This window comes from Typopeltis vanoorti, chromosome 5, assembly GCF_054136105.1.
Source record: "Typopeltis vanoorti isolate ZY-2024b chromosome 5, IOZ_Tvanoo_1.0, whole genome shotgun sequence".
Lineage (NCBI taxonomy): Eukaryota > Metazoa > Arthropoda > Arachnida > Uropygi > Thelyphonidae > Typopeltis > Typopeltis vanoorti.
In genome coordinates, this window is record NC_143553.1 from 170,790,240 (window position 1) to 170,809,579 (window position 19,340).

At 35.5% G+C, this 19,340-nt stretch overlaps 1 protein-coding gene across 1 annotated transcript in view; it reads left to right on the top strand.

The window, feature by feature from the left end:
- Positions 1-19,340, top strand: part of LOC150107055 (homeobox protein dve-1-like) — a 254,064-nt gene that overhangs the window by 131,562 nt on the left and 103,162 nt on the right. The window contains exon 5 of the mRNA XM_090392921.1: positions 11,170-11,281. Coding sequence (XP_090249047.1) covers positions 11,170-11,281 — 112 coding nt within the window. The remainder of the gene's footprint in view (positions 1-11,169; positions 11,282-19,340) is intronic.

Consider the following 19,340-nt stretch of genomic DNA (forward strand, 5'->3'; position numbering starts at 1 on the left):
TCAAATTTTCTATTCACCTTAAAAATTTGTTATTGACATAATCCAACAAATACATGTAGCACTGCTCACATTTCACAAAATGACTAAAATCAAAATTTTTCTCTTGTACAGACAAGCTCAAGACTTGCTTTTCATGCCAATTAGTATACCTTGCTCTGAGTTTAATAAATTTATAAAGAAGCCCACACACTACAAAATCCACAAGCACACAACCTGGAGCTGTCTTTCACAAGTCTACCAGCATACTGCCACATGGTGGACCCTCATATAAATTTTATAGAACCACTTTAGTAACTTATAAGTTACTATCATAAATGCATATTTAGGCTTAGTTAATGAAATTTAAATAATGAAATTTAAAGGAATGAATGCAGTACAAAGAAATAATTAAATAACAGGTTTAATTCTGATATTTCATATCTGTCACAGAGACATCTTCAGGAATAAAAATTAAAATTTTAATATTGTATTCCTGAAGATTTAATTCTTCTGATATTTCATCTCTCACAGAGACATCTTCGGAAATACAATATTAAAATTATAAGAACACACAAAATAAGTGGGAGAAACTGGACTATTTATAGTCTGAAGACCTAAAGTTTTCAAATCTTGGAAAGTTTAACACAATCATATTAAGTTTTGACTTTTTTAAAAAAATCTTATATATATATATAATAATTGCTGGCCTGGTTGGCCGAGTGGTTAGTGTATCCGCTCTCAAGCCAAAAGGCTGCGGGTTCAAATTCTGCCGTGGGCATGGATATTTGTGGTGGTCTGAAAATACTGGTGATGACAGGTGGTTAGTTGTAGTTGGTGGATTGAATGGCGGAGACATAGAGATGTTGAGCAGGCATCCTCCCTCGATAAGTCTTTGGACCTGGAGGTGTCATGTAATAATAATAATAATCTCCTGGAGTCTTTCAAGCTTGTTTTGTGTTTGCTGTAATGAAGCGTAATAGTTTTATTCCATCTGATTCTCAGTAAGGAATCCAAGGCATGGTCAGCTAGACCAGACTGCCATAATTATGGCAGCAGATTTTTATGTTCATCTGAGCATATGTTAGATCTCCCAATCTGACCATAATATAAGTTGCAAAATCACGAAACTTTGTAAACACCTGGAATAGAGAAGAGAGGAAGTGGCTCCTTAGGAGAGAAAATTCTATTTCAAATGTTTAATCCAAAATTTAGTTTTAAATAATAATATCATAGTGAGCTTTGATGTCACCTCCTTATTTACAAATATCTCTCTTTCTGACACGAAATTTACCGATAAATAAAAGATGCCAAGAAATTATATTTTTGGTTTCGTCCTTTTATCCAAGTGTAAGCAAACAAAGTTGCACCTGAAGTAACTTCAGGACAGGGCAACTCGTATATAGAAGCTGATGACTTCGCATCACTTGTCTTAGTATCCCACAATGCACAGCACATATTCTTATGAATAAGTATAATGCCCATAAGGAAGTCGTCAGCTTCTATATACGAGTTGCCCTGTCCTGAAGTTATTTCAGGTGCAAACTTTGTTTGTTTACACTTGATAAAGGATTAAACTAAGAATATAATTTCTTGCATCTTTAATTTATAGTTTTATAGTATAACCAAGTGGAGAAACCTCCAACGTCTGTTCTCTAGTCCAGAGTATTTTAGTAATAAGGTGTGTGACACCTTTTGGCTACTCTTATATGAAAATATGACTTCTGCATTACTTCAACCTTGGTATCACTTATGAGTCTGGATCTCACTGATGAGACCTCAATAAAGTTTAAACCAGTCTGGGTAGTGATCCTTCCCATAATGCAAAACATTATACATATCCATAAGAATATATGCTTTGCATTGTGGGATTCTAAGGCAAGTGATGTGATGTCATCAGCTTCATATATATATATGTTAAAGATACCAAGCAATTTTATAAGCTAGATTTCAATCCTTTTTTCCCAAGTAAGCAAACAGGTGCAAACTTGACTTACTTGTCTGTTTGTTACTTGGGAAAAAGGATTAAAACCTAGCTTATAAAATTGCTTGGTATCTTTAACATAAAAGGAGTGGAGAGCCCATGGAAGTACCTTCTATTTAAATAATGTGACATTCCATGAGGAGCAACCAGTATGGATGACAAAATTAAAGAGATCAATAATGTCTAAGGGAGGAGAATGTCTCAGTAAATTTATTTTTGGAAGTTTTTCCACTTGGTTATACTATAAATGAAAGATGCCAAGAAATATTCTTGGTTTAATCCTTTATGCAATTGTAAACAAACAAAGTTTGTGCCTGAAGTTACTTCAGGCACAAACTTTGTTTGTTTTGGCATCTTTCATTTATAGTATAACCAAGTGGAAAAACTTCCAAAAATAAATTTACTGAGAAATGTTCTCCTCCCTTAGACATTATTGATCTCTTTAATTTTGCCATCCATACTGGTTGCTCCTCTTGGAATGTCACATTATTTAAATAGACAGTACTTCCATGGGCTCTCCACCCCTTTTACATAACATTTTACATTACAGCTTTTGATACTGCAATTCTCAAACCTTCTATTTGGTGATTATTTTGGACATTATTCTTTCCTCTGCCACCTCAATAGCCTGCACCCAAAATCCATTTCACTATAGAAAAAGAAAATAACAATAGCCTATCTTTTTCATATACTCTAATCATAAGTCTACCTAATGGCATCCTTTCTTTCTCAATTTACAGAAATCCACCCAAACAGGTGGATACATATACAAACTTTTCTACCATCCCCCTTCTCAACAATATTGTGTTATCAAAACCCTTGATTCAGCTCTAGCTGAACTTGCTTTTATTTGCCAAATCTTCCTGTCCAATGGTTACAATCTACAATCTGTCCGTCCCTCTCAACATACAGACTACAGTAATACTCTTACTATTCTTTATATCTGGGACACTTCAGAAAAAATAGCCAGAACTTTGAAAAAATATAATCTCTGTACTACTTTCAAGTCTCATTTGAGGCTGGCTTCCTTTCCCTTCTCTCCTCTAATAAGAATCCACTTACATTATTAAAAATTATGGAAACAACTACCGTGTTATAGGAAAACTTCAGTTTAATGTAAACCAAAATAATCACTCGATGTTTTGACTTTCACATTCAGGTCATCATCTAGTATACATGTATATACAAAGAAACAAGCTACATTACAATCTGCATGTATGCTAAAGTTACATTAATTTGGTCAACCATTAAAACTACTGGTAGGACCTTGGCGGGAAAAAAAATTACTTCATCAAAGCTAGTGTCCTGTTATTATTATCTGTTTGGTTAAGTCATATATAAAGAGATAGCTAGAAAACAATGTGCTCTCACATAATTACTCATATAAGTACACACACAAATTAGAACAAAATAGTATGGATGGTGGCCAATAAGAGCTGAAATTATTGCTTGGAGTCCTAAAGTAAGGTTTTGGTGGAAAACTTGAACTTAAATGGACTGAATGTGCACCATCCAAATTTTGGGGATTTTTATTTTTTATTAGTTTTAATGGTTGATCAAATTAATGTAACTTTAGCATACCATGTAGATTGTAATATAGCTTGTTTCTTTGTATATACATGTATATATTCTAGATGATGACCTTAATGTGAAGGTGGAAATATTGAGTGATTATTTTGGTTTATATTAAACTGATGTTTTACTATAACACTGTAGTTGTTTCCATAATTTTTAATAATAAATGCTGTCTGCATGGTTAGCCTAGTGGCTGTGTGCTTCGCAACCATATGACTGGGGAAGGAGTGTCCCGGGTTCGATTCCCGTAGAAGACGTGAGGAATCTGATGATCTTCCTCAGCTGTAGCCAAGTTAGCCGGTCTTGGGTGCGGGCAGTAGGGTTTTTTCCGCCAGTTTATCTGGCGTTTTTCATCCTACAAGCAGGCAAACCGGCCCCATGAACACACACGGATCTACAGCCATAAATACTTAACCCCCCATGAGGGGGTTCAACTCGCTCCAATAGGAACGGGGGAGAAAAAGGGGGAGGACTCTCCATACGAATAAATAAATAAATAATGCTGAACATGGTGTAACCATGTAGGTAAGGATCCACTTCTTCCCTTCTCTGTTTCAGGTGTTGACTAGGTTCCTTGTTCTTGCAACTTATCATATTATAGTCATACCGGGAGATATGCTAACATGCACTTGGATGAATACAAAAAATACATCTGTCGTCATAACTGTGGTAAGTCAGAAATAATTAAACCTGTTGCTTAATTATTTCTCTTTGTGCTATATTCATTCTATCAAATTTTATTATGAAAGTTTAGCATTTTCCCTCTTTTCTGCCTGTTAACTCTGCATTCCACACACCTTCAGTCTGCCCTCATAGTGAACATTGACAGACCTTTCACCATCTTGGTCACTCATTTCTGGAACCCTGCGACCACTACCTCATCCCCAAGAAACTCATGTGACGAAATCTGTGTGTAGCATGTAGCAGTCAAAATGTGACTATTATAGGGAGGTTATCTCTTAATAAGGCTTCTATCAATGTGTTCTTCAACATCCATATATTCTTTTGAGCTATTTTGTTCACTGTAGATAGATTCTGGTATTGAGATCACGTTTTAAGATAACAAGCTTAATAAAATATAATCCTACAAGTTTGTAAGTCATCAGACTTACATCATCAGGAATATTAGCAGAATTTGGACAGAAAAGAGTCCAGAAACAATTAATTACACATATTAGATGTTATCAGATTTTTATTTTATTATTATTCAGGCCTCCATAGAGTCAAAAGACTCATCGTGGGAGGCGTTTTCTCTTTTCTGTACAACCTTTGCTAATACCCCTGATGATGTAAGTCTGATGACTTATAAAACACATAGGTTATATTTTATTAAACTCATTAGTTATCTTAAAACATGGTCTCAATACTGTAATCTGTCTACAAAACTGCTAAATCACAGAAACTTATGCATTTGCCCACTTTTCAGTATGCCCTCTGAACATTAACTTTTTGTCAACCATTATCCCCAAAATCCTTAGCCTCATCAATTTCATGCAGTCATGTCATCAATATAATCTCACACTTTGTCACATTCAACTAGAATTACAGTTGTCCATTGTGTAACACATATTATCACTTGACCTCCTTCCACCCCTCAATCTTGCATTCATCAGCAATCAACCGAATGCTTCCCTTCAAATCATTTCCTTGTATCATTAATATACTAATTAAACAGCAGTGTTCTTAGCACTGGGCCCAGAGACACTGCACTGGTCACTCATCCTAATTTTCCTGGATTCTACTTCACCATATACTCCTCTCTAGTATCTATCAGCCGCTCTTCTATCCATGCTATCAGCTTCTTATCTATTTCATTTGCTCTTATAATAATTTCCAATATGGTATTCTGTCAGATGTCTTTGCAAAGTTCAGCAGTCTCATGTAGCGATTTCTTTATACAAACCAGCTGTCACTCCATTATAAAATGTAAGTAAAATTGGACCTGCCTCTCACACAGCCATCTGTCCACCCGTTCCAGAATTCTTCCTCTCTAACCAGTTTTTTTCCAATACCTTAACCATGACCATTCCTATGATACTAATATGTCTGTAATTTGCTATATATGTCATGGAGCCTCCTTTATGAAATGAAACTATCTTGTCATTTTTTCCTTTAAGCCTGCTTGAACTGAGACTTAGAGGAGTGGGAGTGCTGCTTCTGAATAAGCTCTTACACATTCTTTTAACACAAGGGATGACATCTCATCCCAATCCCACAGCTGTATTCACATTATTTCTCAGTATGCAGAGTACCTCCAGTTCATATACCTCAGTTCTCCATCAATCTGTCTGTCACATTGGCATCTACAATATATCTTGACTTTGGTAATACACTCTCTGTTTCTTCTGCCACTTTACTACCCTTGGCATTGATTTAAGTTATCTTTCCATAATTATTCTTTCTCTTACTCAGTAAATAGTGAAAAACTCTTTAGTATCTTCTTTGGCCTGCTTAGCTAATTTCTTCTCATAATCTCATTGTCTTCCTTACCATGCTAGTCATCCTTATGTGCACTTAGTATTTAACTCCCACTTAGTTTACCCTCCTGATCCTGATTTTGCATTCTGGTACTCGAACAATGGCTGGCCATTTCCCGTGCATTGTTGATATTCTTTACTTGTAACCTTTTATGCTATTACTTGGCTCCAAACTGCCTCCAAAGTTTGTCATAATCACTGGCTTTGTATTTCCATATATACCCCTTAACTGAGAACCTCGCATGTTTAGCAACCTTCCAGGATAAGGCTGCATGGTCAATTTCCCCAATTAGAAGCAGAGTGGCTATCTTAGTTATGGATACAGCTTCTGATGCTGTTATCAGATCCTGAACTCTCAAACCCCAAATCCTCTGCATCACATGCTGTTTCAAGTAATTATTATATTAAGTCTCCCCAGAATGATTGCTGCATGCACTCATTGTACTAATCTGTCTGATGCCTGACATCCACAACTTTCTGTACATCTTGGTCTATAGTAGCAGCCAACAGTATATTTTATTCTGTTGGCCTCTGGATAGCTTCAAATAAACCATCTCTCTCTCTCTCTCTGTTCTGAAATCCCCCTTACTTCTACTTTCACTAGTTGTAGTTCTTTGGATATCATCAATAATACATCCCCCTCTTCTTATCTTATCCCTTTATCCTCTCTGAAAATACAATACTCCATACCACATTTTTGTCTTATATCATCTTCTGTCATCCAAGTCTCACTGATGCCAATAATTTTTGGCCACGTTTAACTGATCAGTACCAAAAACTCCTCCACTTCTATTTCTTAATCACTTGTTTGATGATTTGAATTTCAATACCCCCACATGCTGACAATTACCCTTGCATAATATAATTACCAACCCATTCAGATTCAAAACCTGGAAAACTGGACTCAGCATTGCATGATCATTGGTTTCTCCTGACAGGCACTTTGTCCCATCGGCAGTTGGACACATGTTTGACTTGCATCTCTTTAATACCTCTGGTTTCCTTGATTTTTTTTTGTACTTACAACCTCTCAGTGAACACACTTTCTCCAAACATCATATTCCAAAACCATATAAATACAATCTATTAGGCACATTCACTCCATTCTTTTACAAAATCTCCTTATTGACTCATTTGCAATCAACCGTCTTCTCAGTTTATTCCTGTTATTCCATGGTGGCAGACTCAGCCTTCACTCTCTCATTACATATTTCTCACCTTTCAAATCATTCGTGCCTGTGAAAACAATCAACTCTTTTACTTCTCCCCTTCTGCAAACTGACAACATCACTAATATTCTTAATATTTGCATCTGGGAAACATGCTTTTGTTACATTCTCATTATTCATACAGCCAGATTCTTTTCAAGTTACTCAAGCTCAGGTTTTGTCCTATGAAGAACTCGGCATAAGTGTGTTATTTTCTCCTCACATCCACCTCATCATTTGTTACCCTCAATCACTTCTTTCATATTTTCATTTATATTTCATATACTATTGCTCATTCTTTCAATATATTCTCTAAAACACACCTTTGCCCCTTTCATTATTAACATTTGTCACTTATGTTCGTGGTGATGGGCAGTAGATGGTGTTTGTGTAGTTGCGGTTCATTGTAGTTGGTGGATTGAGTGGTGTACAGTAGGTGCCCTTCCTCGATGAGTCTTTGGACTCCCTGGAGGATGTTTACATAATAATATTAATAAATGCCACACTAAATTCTTCCGCTAAAACAGGCCTGTCAGACCATGCACTTCAAACATGTCACAGAATCAACTGGAGAGGCACCAAGTCCCTACACTGCACCAAAACTTGGTTTGAAAGAATGTTCAAGGAAGCTTGTGGGATGCTGAAATGTCATCCAAATCTAAACAAGAGTGATGGATTAGTAATTCTAAGAATTTGGAGGACCCATGTACAACCTATATAGCATCTGGAACATGTTCAATCTAGTTCTGCTATAAAACTTTATTTTTATTTATTTAGATTTTATCATCTGTATATTATACTTCTATGTATCAAAAATTATTTTATTTTGTTAATTTAGATTAAGTTAAATTAATTAAGTTCTGAGTTCAATTCTCATTGTGATGAGAGGAATCGTTATATGGTTTTTTTCAATTGAAGGTGAGTTAGCAGGCCCTCATAAGGAGGTAGCAATATTTTTTCTCCCAAAAACTCAGGTTTTTCATTCTGTGTAAGATCTGCAAAATACCCCTCTACAGCTACAATCACCTCTTGATTCGAAGAAAAACTCTGACCAGCGAGGAAGAGTTTTGGGAAGAAATAGAAGAATTGGGTGGATTTGGATTCTGATGCATTGTCCTGATGAAAGATGATTTTTTTCTCTGCAAACTGGGTCTTTTCTCACGAATTTTTTCGTCTAGTCTGGTTAAAAGATCAGAATAATATTCCCCTGTTATTCTTTTACCCTTTTCAAGATAATTAATAAATAAAAGGGAGGAATCTTTATCTGGACTATTTCAATCGAAGGTGAGTTAGCCGATCTCATACAGAGGTAGCAGGGTTTTTTTTTCTCCTGGAAACTCAGATTTTTCATCTCGCATACAGGCAAATTGGTCCTTCAAAACACACTCAATTTATAGACAAAAAATACTAGTTGTGGTGGCCAGTAGATGGCGTTGATGGAGATGTTCGTAGTAGAGATTCAGTGTAGTGTTTGAGACAGCTGTAGGTGTCCTCCCGCGATGAGTCTTCGGACTCCTTGGAGGTATCAGGAATAATAATAATAATAATAATAAAATGCCTTTAGCATCCCAAAACACCGTTGCCATGACCTTTCCTGCTGATGGAACCGACTTTGTCTTTTTTGACGCTGAACATCTGGCTTCTGTCCACTGTTTTGACTGCTGTTTGGATTCTGATGTGCACTATTGAATTGAAGTCTCATCCATAGTAATAAATTGACGCACGAAATAGTTTTATTCTTGTTAAAATGCTCCAAGCACTGGTCACATATTTTCATGCGAGTGCGTCTTTGATCTCCTGTGAGCAAGTGCGGCACTCATCTTGCGCAAAACTTTTTCATTTAAGCTACACGTTCTTTTAAATGCCTGTAGTCTCAGCAATTTCATGCACTTTAGTTTGCCAGTCATCCAATACCATATCATGCACTTGATTAATGATTTCTGGTGTTGTTACACTTTTTGGATGTCCTTCATGTGGATCATCTTCAAGGCTGATACGGCCATGTTTAAACTCGGCAGCCCATTTCTTAATTGTTGAAAACGAAGGAGAAGAGTGCCCATAAACTTTTATGAACTTCGAATGAATTTCTTTTGGCGTTAAACCTTCTTTTACAAAGAATTTTATAACCACACGATACTCAATTTTATCAATTTCAAGGGATACAGACAACACTTTTGCTTCAGACAACTGTATAAAACAAACTACTTGATAGAATGACTTGCAATTTCACATGGATGCTTATGACAAATGTATCAACTTAGAAAAAAAAAAATCTTGCTAATAGAGTTGCCATCTATGGGTTAAGGCCGAGAACTTTTCAGACCACTTTGTACAGTATTGAATAAGATGTGAATGCACCCGAATCAAATATGAATTGGTAGTAACTATAAATACTATCATATTGGAGGAGCTATAATGGAGGAAGTAGGGGAGACGAGATCTGGGGTTGATGATTGATAGAAACCTGAAATTCAAGGGACATATTGCAAAGGTGGTGAAGGTAACTGAGAGGACTGCTGCAATAATGAGAAGGATGCTGACCTGCCGAGATAAAAGAGTTATCATTCCATTGTATAAGACCCTGATCAGACCACATTTAGATTATTGTTCTCAGATTTGGTCTCCAGGATTTGAAGGGGATAAATTAACTGTGGAAGGCAGATAACAAAGATGGTTTCAGGACTGTACAATGTTAGTTATGAGGATCGTTTGAGGGAATGCGAACTGCAGAGTTTGGTGGATAGAAGGAGAGGTGATATGATTGACACTTTTAAACTGTTGAGATGTGGTTACAGGGTTGACACTGGGAAGAGTTTTCTCTTGGTTGAACAGCGTGATGACAAGGGGCCATCCCTGGGAGTTACGAAAGGAAACTGTGAGCAAGATGGTGAGGGGTGGTTTCTTTGCATGGAGAGTGGTTGAACCATGGAATGCATTACCTGATAGAGTGGTGATAGCAGGAACGGTCAATGGGATTAATGAGTGGTATGAATGACTTGTGTTTCCTAGGAAGGACCTCCCACGGTGAGTCTTTTGACTCCTTGGTGGCCTAAATAATAATAGTAATTTTACAACACAAATTTGTCACATTTAAGCTGAATCATATTCTTATGTATAATAAATTTAATTTAATTCTTTTTCCAAGTGTGAGCAAACAAAGTTTGCGCCTGAAAATATCTTCAGGACTGGGGTTAGGTAGTACAACACCGGACAACTCGTAGCAAAGGTTGACCAAGCTAACATCACTGCTATCTCAGTATCTCCCATAATGCAAAATACATCTCCTTGCGGATATGTATAATGTTATGCATTAAGGGAAGGGTCACTACCCAGACTAGTTTTGACCTTTATTGAGGTCTCTTCAGTGAGAGCCAGGCCCAGAAGTGGAGATACCAGGCAGAAGCAATGGCGAGGTCATCTTTACGTATAAGAGTTGCCAAAAGGTGTGCCACCTCTTTATTAAAATACTCTGGATTTTGAGAAAGATGTTGAAAGTTTATTTAGAGCATAATAAATTTAATTTAATTTTTTATCCAAGTGTGAGCAAACAAAGTTTGTGCCTGAAAATATCTGCAGGACTGGGGTCAGGTAGTACAACACCAGGCAACTCGTAGCAAAGGTGGACCAAGCTAACATCACTGCTATCTCAGTATCTCCCATAATGATCTCCCATAACACATCTCTTGTGGATATGTATAATGTTATGCATCAAGGGAAGGGCCACTACCCAGACTAGTTTCGACCTTTATTGAGGTCTCTTCAGTGGGAGCCAGGCCCAGAAGTGGAGATACCAGGCATAAGTAATGGCGACCAAATTTATTATAGTCTAACCAAGTAAAAAATAAACTTTCAATATTCTTATGTATATTTTTAGGAATGAATTTATCAGCTTTCTTTTGATACTATATAGCATATATGTAATGCCACTTTTAATATTGTTTTCTAATAGTGTTCCAGAGGATCCTCAGTTGTGGACTGATGTGACAGTTCGAAATGCAGTGTTGGAATTGTTACGTGAAATATCTCAGAGTAAATTAGCCAAATCATGCCCACTTTCCCAGGTACAATATATATATATAAAAAATCCCTTTTTTAAACTTTTCATGGGACTGATGGAAAAAAGTGTAAATAGCAGGAAATGTAAAAAAAAAAAAAAAAACATTAAAAAAAGGCTAAAAGATGACTTACTGCTAGTATGCGAGTCTACATACTAGATTACAAAATTTAATAACTGAAAATAAATGAATTTACAATTACTTACATTTATCTATTTAAGAAAAATGTTTAATTGTTGATTGTTTATGCTTTTTTTTTTTTTTTTTTTGACATAGCGCCAGATTGCTTTGCATTGAGTTCAGTGTTTGACCTGTTTTTTACTAGTGTTAAAAGTGGACACAGAGACTTCAAGATCTTTTGCTAAATGCACACATGTTCCTGCATGCCAATCGACATGTCGCAGAATTGCCATTTTTTCTTCTACCGAAATACATTTTCTGTCTTTTTTTCTCCATGTTACTAACATGGATAATCCACCACCACAACTTGAAAGCAACTTTCACACGCTAAATTACATAGCAGAAATTCTGCAATATTAATTCGTACTGTGATTGAAATATCACAGTATCGCTCATCACTACATTACTGCTGCAAGCATGCAAGTCGCTGTGATGGTGGAAACGAAACTACAGCCGAAAGCAACTCCATTTGGGAACAGAAACGTGCAGATTTCTGCAGAAATAGATTCAAAAATCAGTATTGCCACCCAAGAAAAAAATGCAAATCACGGGAAATAACGTCCACATCAAGTTGTTTTAATGGCGGGAAAACAATATATTGTAAGAATAGGCCTTAAGACGGGACCAACGGAAAATGACGTGAATTGCTTGAACGTAAAAACGGGGTTTTACTGTGTGTGTGTGTATATATATACAGGGTGTTCGGGATAAATTTGACAGTTTCGTAAGGAAAAAGAAAATCTTCTTTGTATCTATTAAATTTAATGAATTGACAAAAAAACATTACAGGCAGAGTTAATTACAATACTATCAACAAGATTTACTCAAAATAACCACCATTAGCATCGATCACAGCTTCAATTCTGCTTCGGAACCTCGAACAAGCTGATGCTACAGTCTCCCTGGGAAGGGCCGCAAAAACTGTTTTAATTTTATCCATTAACTGGGCTTTTGTATTACTGGAAGTGCGATTGGTGTCTTTTTCAACTGCGCCCCATACAAAATAATCCATGGGGTTAAGGTCTGGGGAGTTTGGAGGCCAAACATTTGGACTGGTGAAGTCGTAGAAATTTTCAGACAACCATTTTTGACTTTTCCCAGAGGTGTGGCAAGGGGCCGAATCCTGCTGCCATACATACGGCCTACCATTGGCTACCCTTGTTATCCAGGGCTTGACTACAGTTAGCAACTCCACGAACAAAGCCCGAATTCCAATGCCAGGGTTCTTCAACACCTGTTCCTGCAGATTTGCGAGGAATTCTGCTGTACGAACGCAATCAGATCGTCTGCTAGGGATCTTTCTTCTTGCTACATCCTCGTAGTCACCATTGCAAGTCTCTAGTTCATGCCTGATTGTTTTTACTGTATTCAGGGAGCATTGGGCAGCAGTCGTAATATCCTTATTTTGATGGCGGGCACGAATCATCATGATACAAGTTATTCTCTTCCACGATTCAGGTGGGTTCCAGCTATCCATCCTTTCTGACATCTTGTATATGAATGAAGAAGGATCCAAACTTTTAAATGAAGAGAAGTGTGTGTTAATACATGTAACTTACGGAAAAATATAATTAATTATAAATATGTCAAATTTATCCCGAACACCCTGTATATATATATATATATATATATATATATATATTTTTTTTTTTTTTTTTTTTTTTTTTTTCAAATTTTGTAAGTAGCTTACATTGAATGATTAAATGCCTAAAGGAGAAAAAAAAGGGTAATAAGTATAATATCAGTAATGTTATCATTTTGTTTTCCTAATTATCTTCTCAGAAAAGTTGGATTCCTATAATTCCTCATAGGTATTATCATTTTTTTTCAAAACTCTTATTAAAAAAAGAGGAGAGTGATAGTACCAACTAAAACATTTTTAAAGACAAACCAATATACTAAATTTTTTAATATAATGTGAATCAACAGACTTGCTAATTGTTATTAGATAATATAATAATGGAAGAAAAGGCCTTAAGTTTATGTATAAGATGCTGAGCCCTTCTAAACCTTGACGTGGAAGCTCAGTTAAATTAATGTTTGAACCAAAAATGATGGGCATTTAGGAGCGCTTTAGAAGATATACGAATAAGAGCTGATCAAATAGAACAGCACTTCCCAAACTGTGGGCCATAAGTTTTGTTGAGTGGGGGGACTGTGAAATAATGAAAATAAATTTAAAATGTTTTAAGACTAAGTAGATTTTTTTTTATCTTAAAAGAAATGTATTTAATTTGTATAATTTATTATTTCTTTTTTGTTCTTTTTTTATATTTTAATGGAAAAAATCACACATTGGTAAATTTTGCTTGCTTATTTTGGCAATTAATGAATATTAGTAAATATATGCTTATCGTATAAGTTTCATTTCAAAGGTATTGATAAGAAACACAAAAAAAGATTACAAACACAAAAAATCGTGAATATAAATACAATAAATAATGATATATGTCTATATTACGATTTTTTTTTGTTTTGTGATGTAGTGCTGGTGGCTGTGAAATATTTTAATGTTTTAAATATTTTAATTATTTTAATTTTTCCCAAACTTATGGCATCCATAAATTTGGGAAGCACTGAAATAGAAGAACCTGACAAACATTGACCAATTTGGAAGAAAATTGTTGATGGTATTTAATATGCCTTTTCACTCTTACCCAAATAGAGTATTATAGCATTTTTTAGCCCTGTCTTTGAGGAAATCATTTGGCAGCCTGTTGCCATTTGCCAAGTTTGAGTGTGTTTATCCTTTTTTGCTAAATTAGAAGCAAATGAGGACAAAGAACAGTTACCACCGTCTTGTGTACCCAGTGGCATAGCTAGGGAGAAGGGTCTGCCCCATGCCCCACTTTTTGGTTCATTGCTTATACCACGGCGATTGCATCTCAGCAGCGGAAACATAGTTGTTGTTTTTTTTCCTTCTAATTTTGCATATAACCAAGGCCATTGACAGGATTTTAGGGCACGGTAATAATAATATTTCTGCGGGCCCCTGTTATATTAGTGTTTTTGCTTAACCTTTCGATGTGTTTATGCAGTATAAAAATTAACAAGCATGATTTTGTTTTTACCTTAAAAAATGTTAAAATGCCTGATTCATCTTTAGCTTTTTTAGTCTGTTACACATTTATATCCATTGGGTCATTATCGAAACTGTTGAAAAAATATTTATTGTTGTTGTATACACGTATTGTTTATGTTTACCCAAATAGAGTATTATAGCATTTTTTGTCCCTGTCTTTGAGTCTAGATTTAAACAAATTTTCATACTGCTGCACATTTGTAGCATTTACAGTGATCGGGGAGCTGTGGCGAAAACACCCGCCAGTCTGATAGTGGTGATGGTGACTAAGCCTCAGACTGTTATAATTTGATCTCGTTAAGTGCGTATAATATCTTTATGATTACACATCGTTCTTTTTTGTTTTTCTGAGGTGAGTTAGAGTATCATAGTTTTTTAGGTGTGACTACACAAACTAACATTTTAAAAGGGATTTATTTATCCCTGTTATTCCTTATTTATTTAATTATTAGTTATTATGAATATCCTTCTGTTTCTTATTATTCTTTCAGTTTTATTTAAGATGAAGTGAATAAAATAAAGTGGTGCAGCGTTTAGAAAAAGGAAAAAGGCTGGGGAGGAAGAATTAAAAAAGAATGAAGGTGCACTACTGAAATAAATCAGTCACAAACTGCTGAAGCAATTTCCAAATTCAAACCATCGTCAGCTTTAAGCGATAAGGAGTGTAATGAACAAAAAGTCCAGCTATTGACTTAAAAGATGTTGGTCTTTGGCCAAGTAAGATTAACAATGACACACTGATCTTACTGGTGTGTCTGTGGTTCAACATCTAGATTCTGATTTTTAGTGAAGTGATTGAGGGTGCAGCAATCAAAGGACAAAACAGAAAACTTACGCGTGAGTGGTTTTTTCGAACTCTGTCAAATAATGCAAAAATGTTGAGGTCATGGTTGGTGTACTCTCCTTCCAAGAAAACTCTTTACTGCTTTTGTTGGAGACTATATGCAGACAGAAGTCATTCCAATTTTGATTCTGTGGATCGATTCAACATGTGGTGGAAACTTAATCCTAAAATATTCAACCATGAATCTAGTGTGGCTCATGTTCAATCTTTCACACAATGGAAGGAGTTGGAAATTAGAATCTGACGTGGAGCAACAATTGATAACAAGAACAAGTTGAAAACAAAATGAAGAAGTGGAGGGAGATACTTTCAAGATTGTTGGATATCATTAGATTCCTAGCTAAAAAAAATTGGCTTTATGGGGTCACCAAGAAGGAAATCATTACATAACTGATAATGAACCTGAATCAACGAGAAATAAAGGAAATTTTTTAGAATTAGTTGATTTGTTGGCGAAATACGATCCAGTGCTACGTGAACATATTCTAAGAATCAAGCTGGGAAAAAAGTTTCTAAATCCTATGTGTCGCCTACTGTTCAGAATGAGTTTATAGAAATTTTGGGAGAAAAAGCAAGAAGTAAAGTTATCGAGCAAGTAAAAGAAGCAAAGTATTTTTCTATGATATTCGACAGCACCCTGATATTTCTCATAAGAATCAAATTTTACACTATATTATGATCGATGGAAATAAAGTGAAGGTTGTGGAATCATTTGTTGATTTCATCGAAACAAAAGGTAAACCCACTGAGAATATTTCAACTACGATTTTGCAAAAATTAGAAAACGATGGAATTGATATTCAAAATTGTAGAGGACAAGCATATGATAATGCTGCTGTGATGGCTGGTCAACATACTGGCATTCAGAGATGCATCAGGGAAATTAATGGAAAAGCAGAATTTGTTGCATGTACAAATCACTTGCTGAATTTGGCAGGTGTATGTATAGTTGCTGTGAATTCTGTTACCTTTTTTAGAAGCGTGGAGTGTTTGTTCACATTTCTTAATTCCTCAAAGTGTCAAGCATGTAGTAGAAACTCAGTGGAGCACATGGGGAGATGTTGTGAATGTTGTAAAAAAAAAAAAATTACTCAAAAATCTTAAGTGCTATAGAACATTTAACTGCTGAAGAAGAAAATGGAGTTACCAGGTCTCATGCTTCTTGTTGCGTTACTATCGTTTTCCTTCCTGTGCTTTCTTGACCTGTGGGGAATCTGTCCTAGAAATTAATGACACACAGGTCTACCTCCAAACCAAAAGGATTTAATATACAATGTGAGATAAAACTTGAGGCTTTAAAAGCATTTTTAACTGAAAATAAGGACATATTTGTTAACAATTAAGTAGCTTATGCCAAAGAAATTTGTGATGATCTGGGGATAGTCGTGGATCGTCGGTGTAGAAAGAAGAAACTGATGGCATTCATTTGAAGAATCACAAGATGCTGAATTGTCATACAAAACTGAGATGAGGAGAAAAATGTTTTATTCACTGGATAGAGTGATCAAGAAATCACCACATCATTTCAACAGCTTCATGTTCTTGCTGAAAAATATGCCTTCCTTACTCCATTCAATCTTTAGAATGATAAATATGAATGTCAGTTAAATCATGATCACAATGACATTAATAAGGAAGAGTTCCTCATTGAGAGAAAAAGACTTCAGAGTTTTATTTCTGTTGCTGCTACACAAGATGAAACAGAGACGTGAAAGGACGGTCTCCTTAAACTTTTGCAGTTTATTCTAAAATACAGTCTTGAGAACTCAGTTCCAAATATTGTATTTGCTACTGCGAATTTGCCTCACAATTGCTGTAAGTGTTGCTTGCTAGTTGTGAGAGGAGTTTTTCTAAATTAAAATTGATTAAGAATTACCTAAGATCTACGAGTACCTTGCATTTAAGAATTCTTGCATACTATCTATAGAACAGCAACTGAGTGATGAAATAGACTTGGACAATGTTATCGACGAGTTTGCTAACAGAAAAGCAAGAAAAATAACATTCTAGAATGTTGAAATTAAAGTTTTACTTCAAAAATAAACTTAGTGTTTTAATTTATTTCCCTATGCATCATTTTGACTTTTTGTATTATTTTTGGTGTGTATTGAGAGAGGCGGTAAACTCAGTGACTGCTCTGGGCAGCAAAAGCTTTAGCTATCCCATTGTGTGTACCCACTTATTATTTATTAGTACATAAATATGTGAATTCTACAGTCAGTTTTTGCTTAGCTATGGAGTGAAAATTCATTTTTTTTTTTTAAAGAAAAACAAATGCCTGCACAAATATTTGCACAGAACTGAAGCTAGAATCAGCCAAAAAAATTTCTCTGGTCAGTGAATGGAATGAAATCTATAAATATTGCTTCTGTATGTGTATTATCTTAGAAGTTGTTATATGCAGGTGCAATTTGCACCAATAATTTAGTATTGTTCCTTGCCTTCTTGGAGTCAGCAGACTGATCATAGGAGGCCAAACTCTCACAGACTATCCCACAGTACACATCATACCTTGTCTTGAAAGCATTCATCATTGGAACATTCACCATCCACTCTAATGCATTTCATTCATGCATAGCCACCATTTGAGAAATCTTTTTTCACTTCTTTACTCACGTGACTCTCTTATACTTTATGCCAGGGGTTCCCAACCTTTTTGTTTCCTAGAGCACATTCTAAAATGCCGATAGGGCGACAGGCACCATCTATTTTTTCAAGCAAATTTTTTGAATTTGTTTGTTAAATGAATACATACAAACTTTACATTATAATCAAATGTTTTATTACTTAAAAGTTTACATTATATAAAAATTTAAATATATATATGTAAGTTAGTGTGATCTTTGGCATTGCATTTCATTGGCCAGTGCTTCATAATTAGGAGAATATGATGATATTCCAGTTCTTAAACTGGAATGAACAACTTCGAACACGCGTCTACTTTACATTGTATGCATTTAATACTCGTCATGTATCATTAACGCATGCGTCATATAGCATGCCATAAATTGTTGCGTGATTATTTCAAACTATACGGCACACGGTTGAACAGCGGCAGGCACACACAAATTGATCGACAGGCACCATGGTGCCTGCAGGCATAGGGTTGGGAACCCTTGCTTTATGCTTTATTTTTGTAGTGATTTGGTTTTGAAATTTAGCAAGCCTTATACATTTGGTTTTACAAAATGGGCCACTTTAATCAATACTAGTATAATAATATCTATGATTAATTTAAATCCAATGTTTAAAAATATTGTCACTGGGTTGCTAGGAGATATTCAATTATTTGCAGATAATGTGAAGTGAAGCTTGGGATGGTTAATAGTGCTGATGTTTTGGCTCTTCAAGAGGATTTTGAATAAGCTGGAAAGGTGGGATGGCAAATGGGAGTGTAAAAACTCGATGTAGCTTAAAAGCACTTTACATCGATTTTTTACAGAGGTCAAGTCTCATGAGAACTGTAACAAAAATAACCTTGTTTGTATCTATGTATTTTATTAATGTAAATGTAAATAACCCTATGGGAATTGACTGTATTTACTGTTTTTACTAAAGTTTCTAGAATGTCAAAAACAAAGGCAATGCTTTGCCATTAGAACTTTAATATATATTAGCTATGTATAAGAGCACAAGTAAGGTTGTTTACATTTTAGTGAGTGAGAAACTTGTTTGTAAGCTCTGTGCATGAACACCTTCTAGGAAAATATCAAAGAGCTCTGCTAGTTTTAAAGAAGTTTTCGCTGCCTGACAAGACAGGGAAAATATCAAGGAGGTCCTCTAGTTTTATAGAAGTTTTTGCTGCCTGACAAGACAGGTCAGATATCAAAGAGGTCCGCTAATTTTAGAGGATTTTCGGCTGCCAGACAAAACAAAACAAAAAATAAGTGGACGGAGGAGAAAAAAAAAAAGAGCGGGCCAGCCTTAGCAAAAGGATCAAAGAGAACTGCCAATTCCTT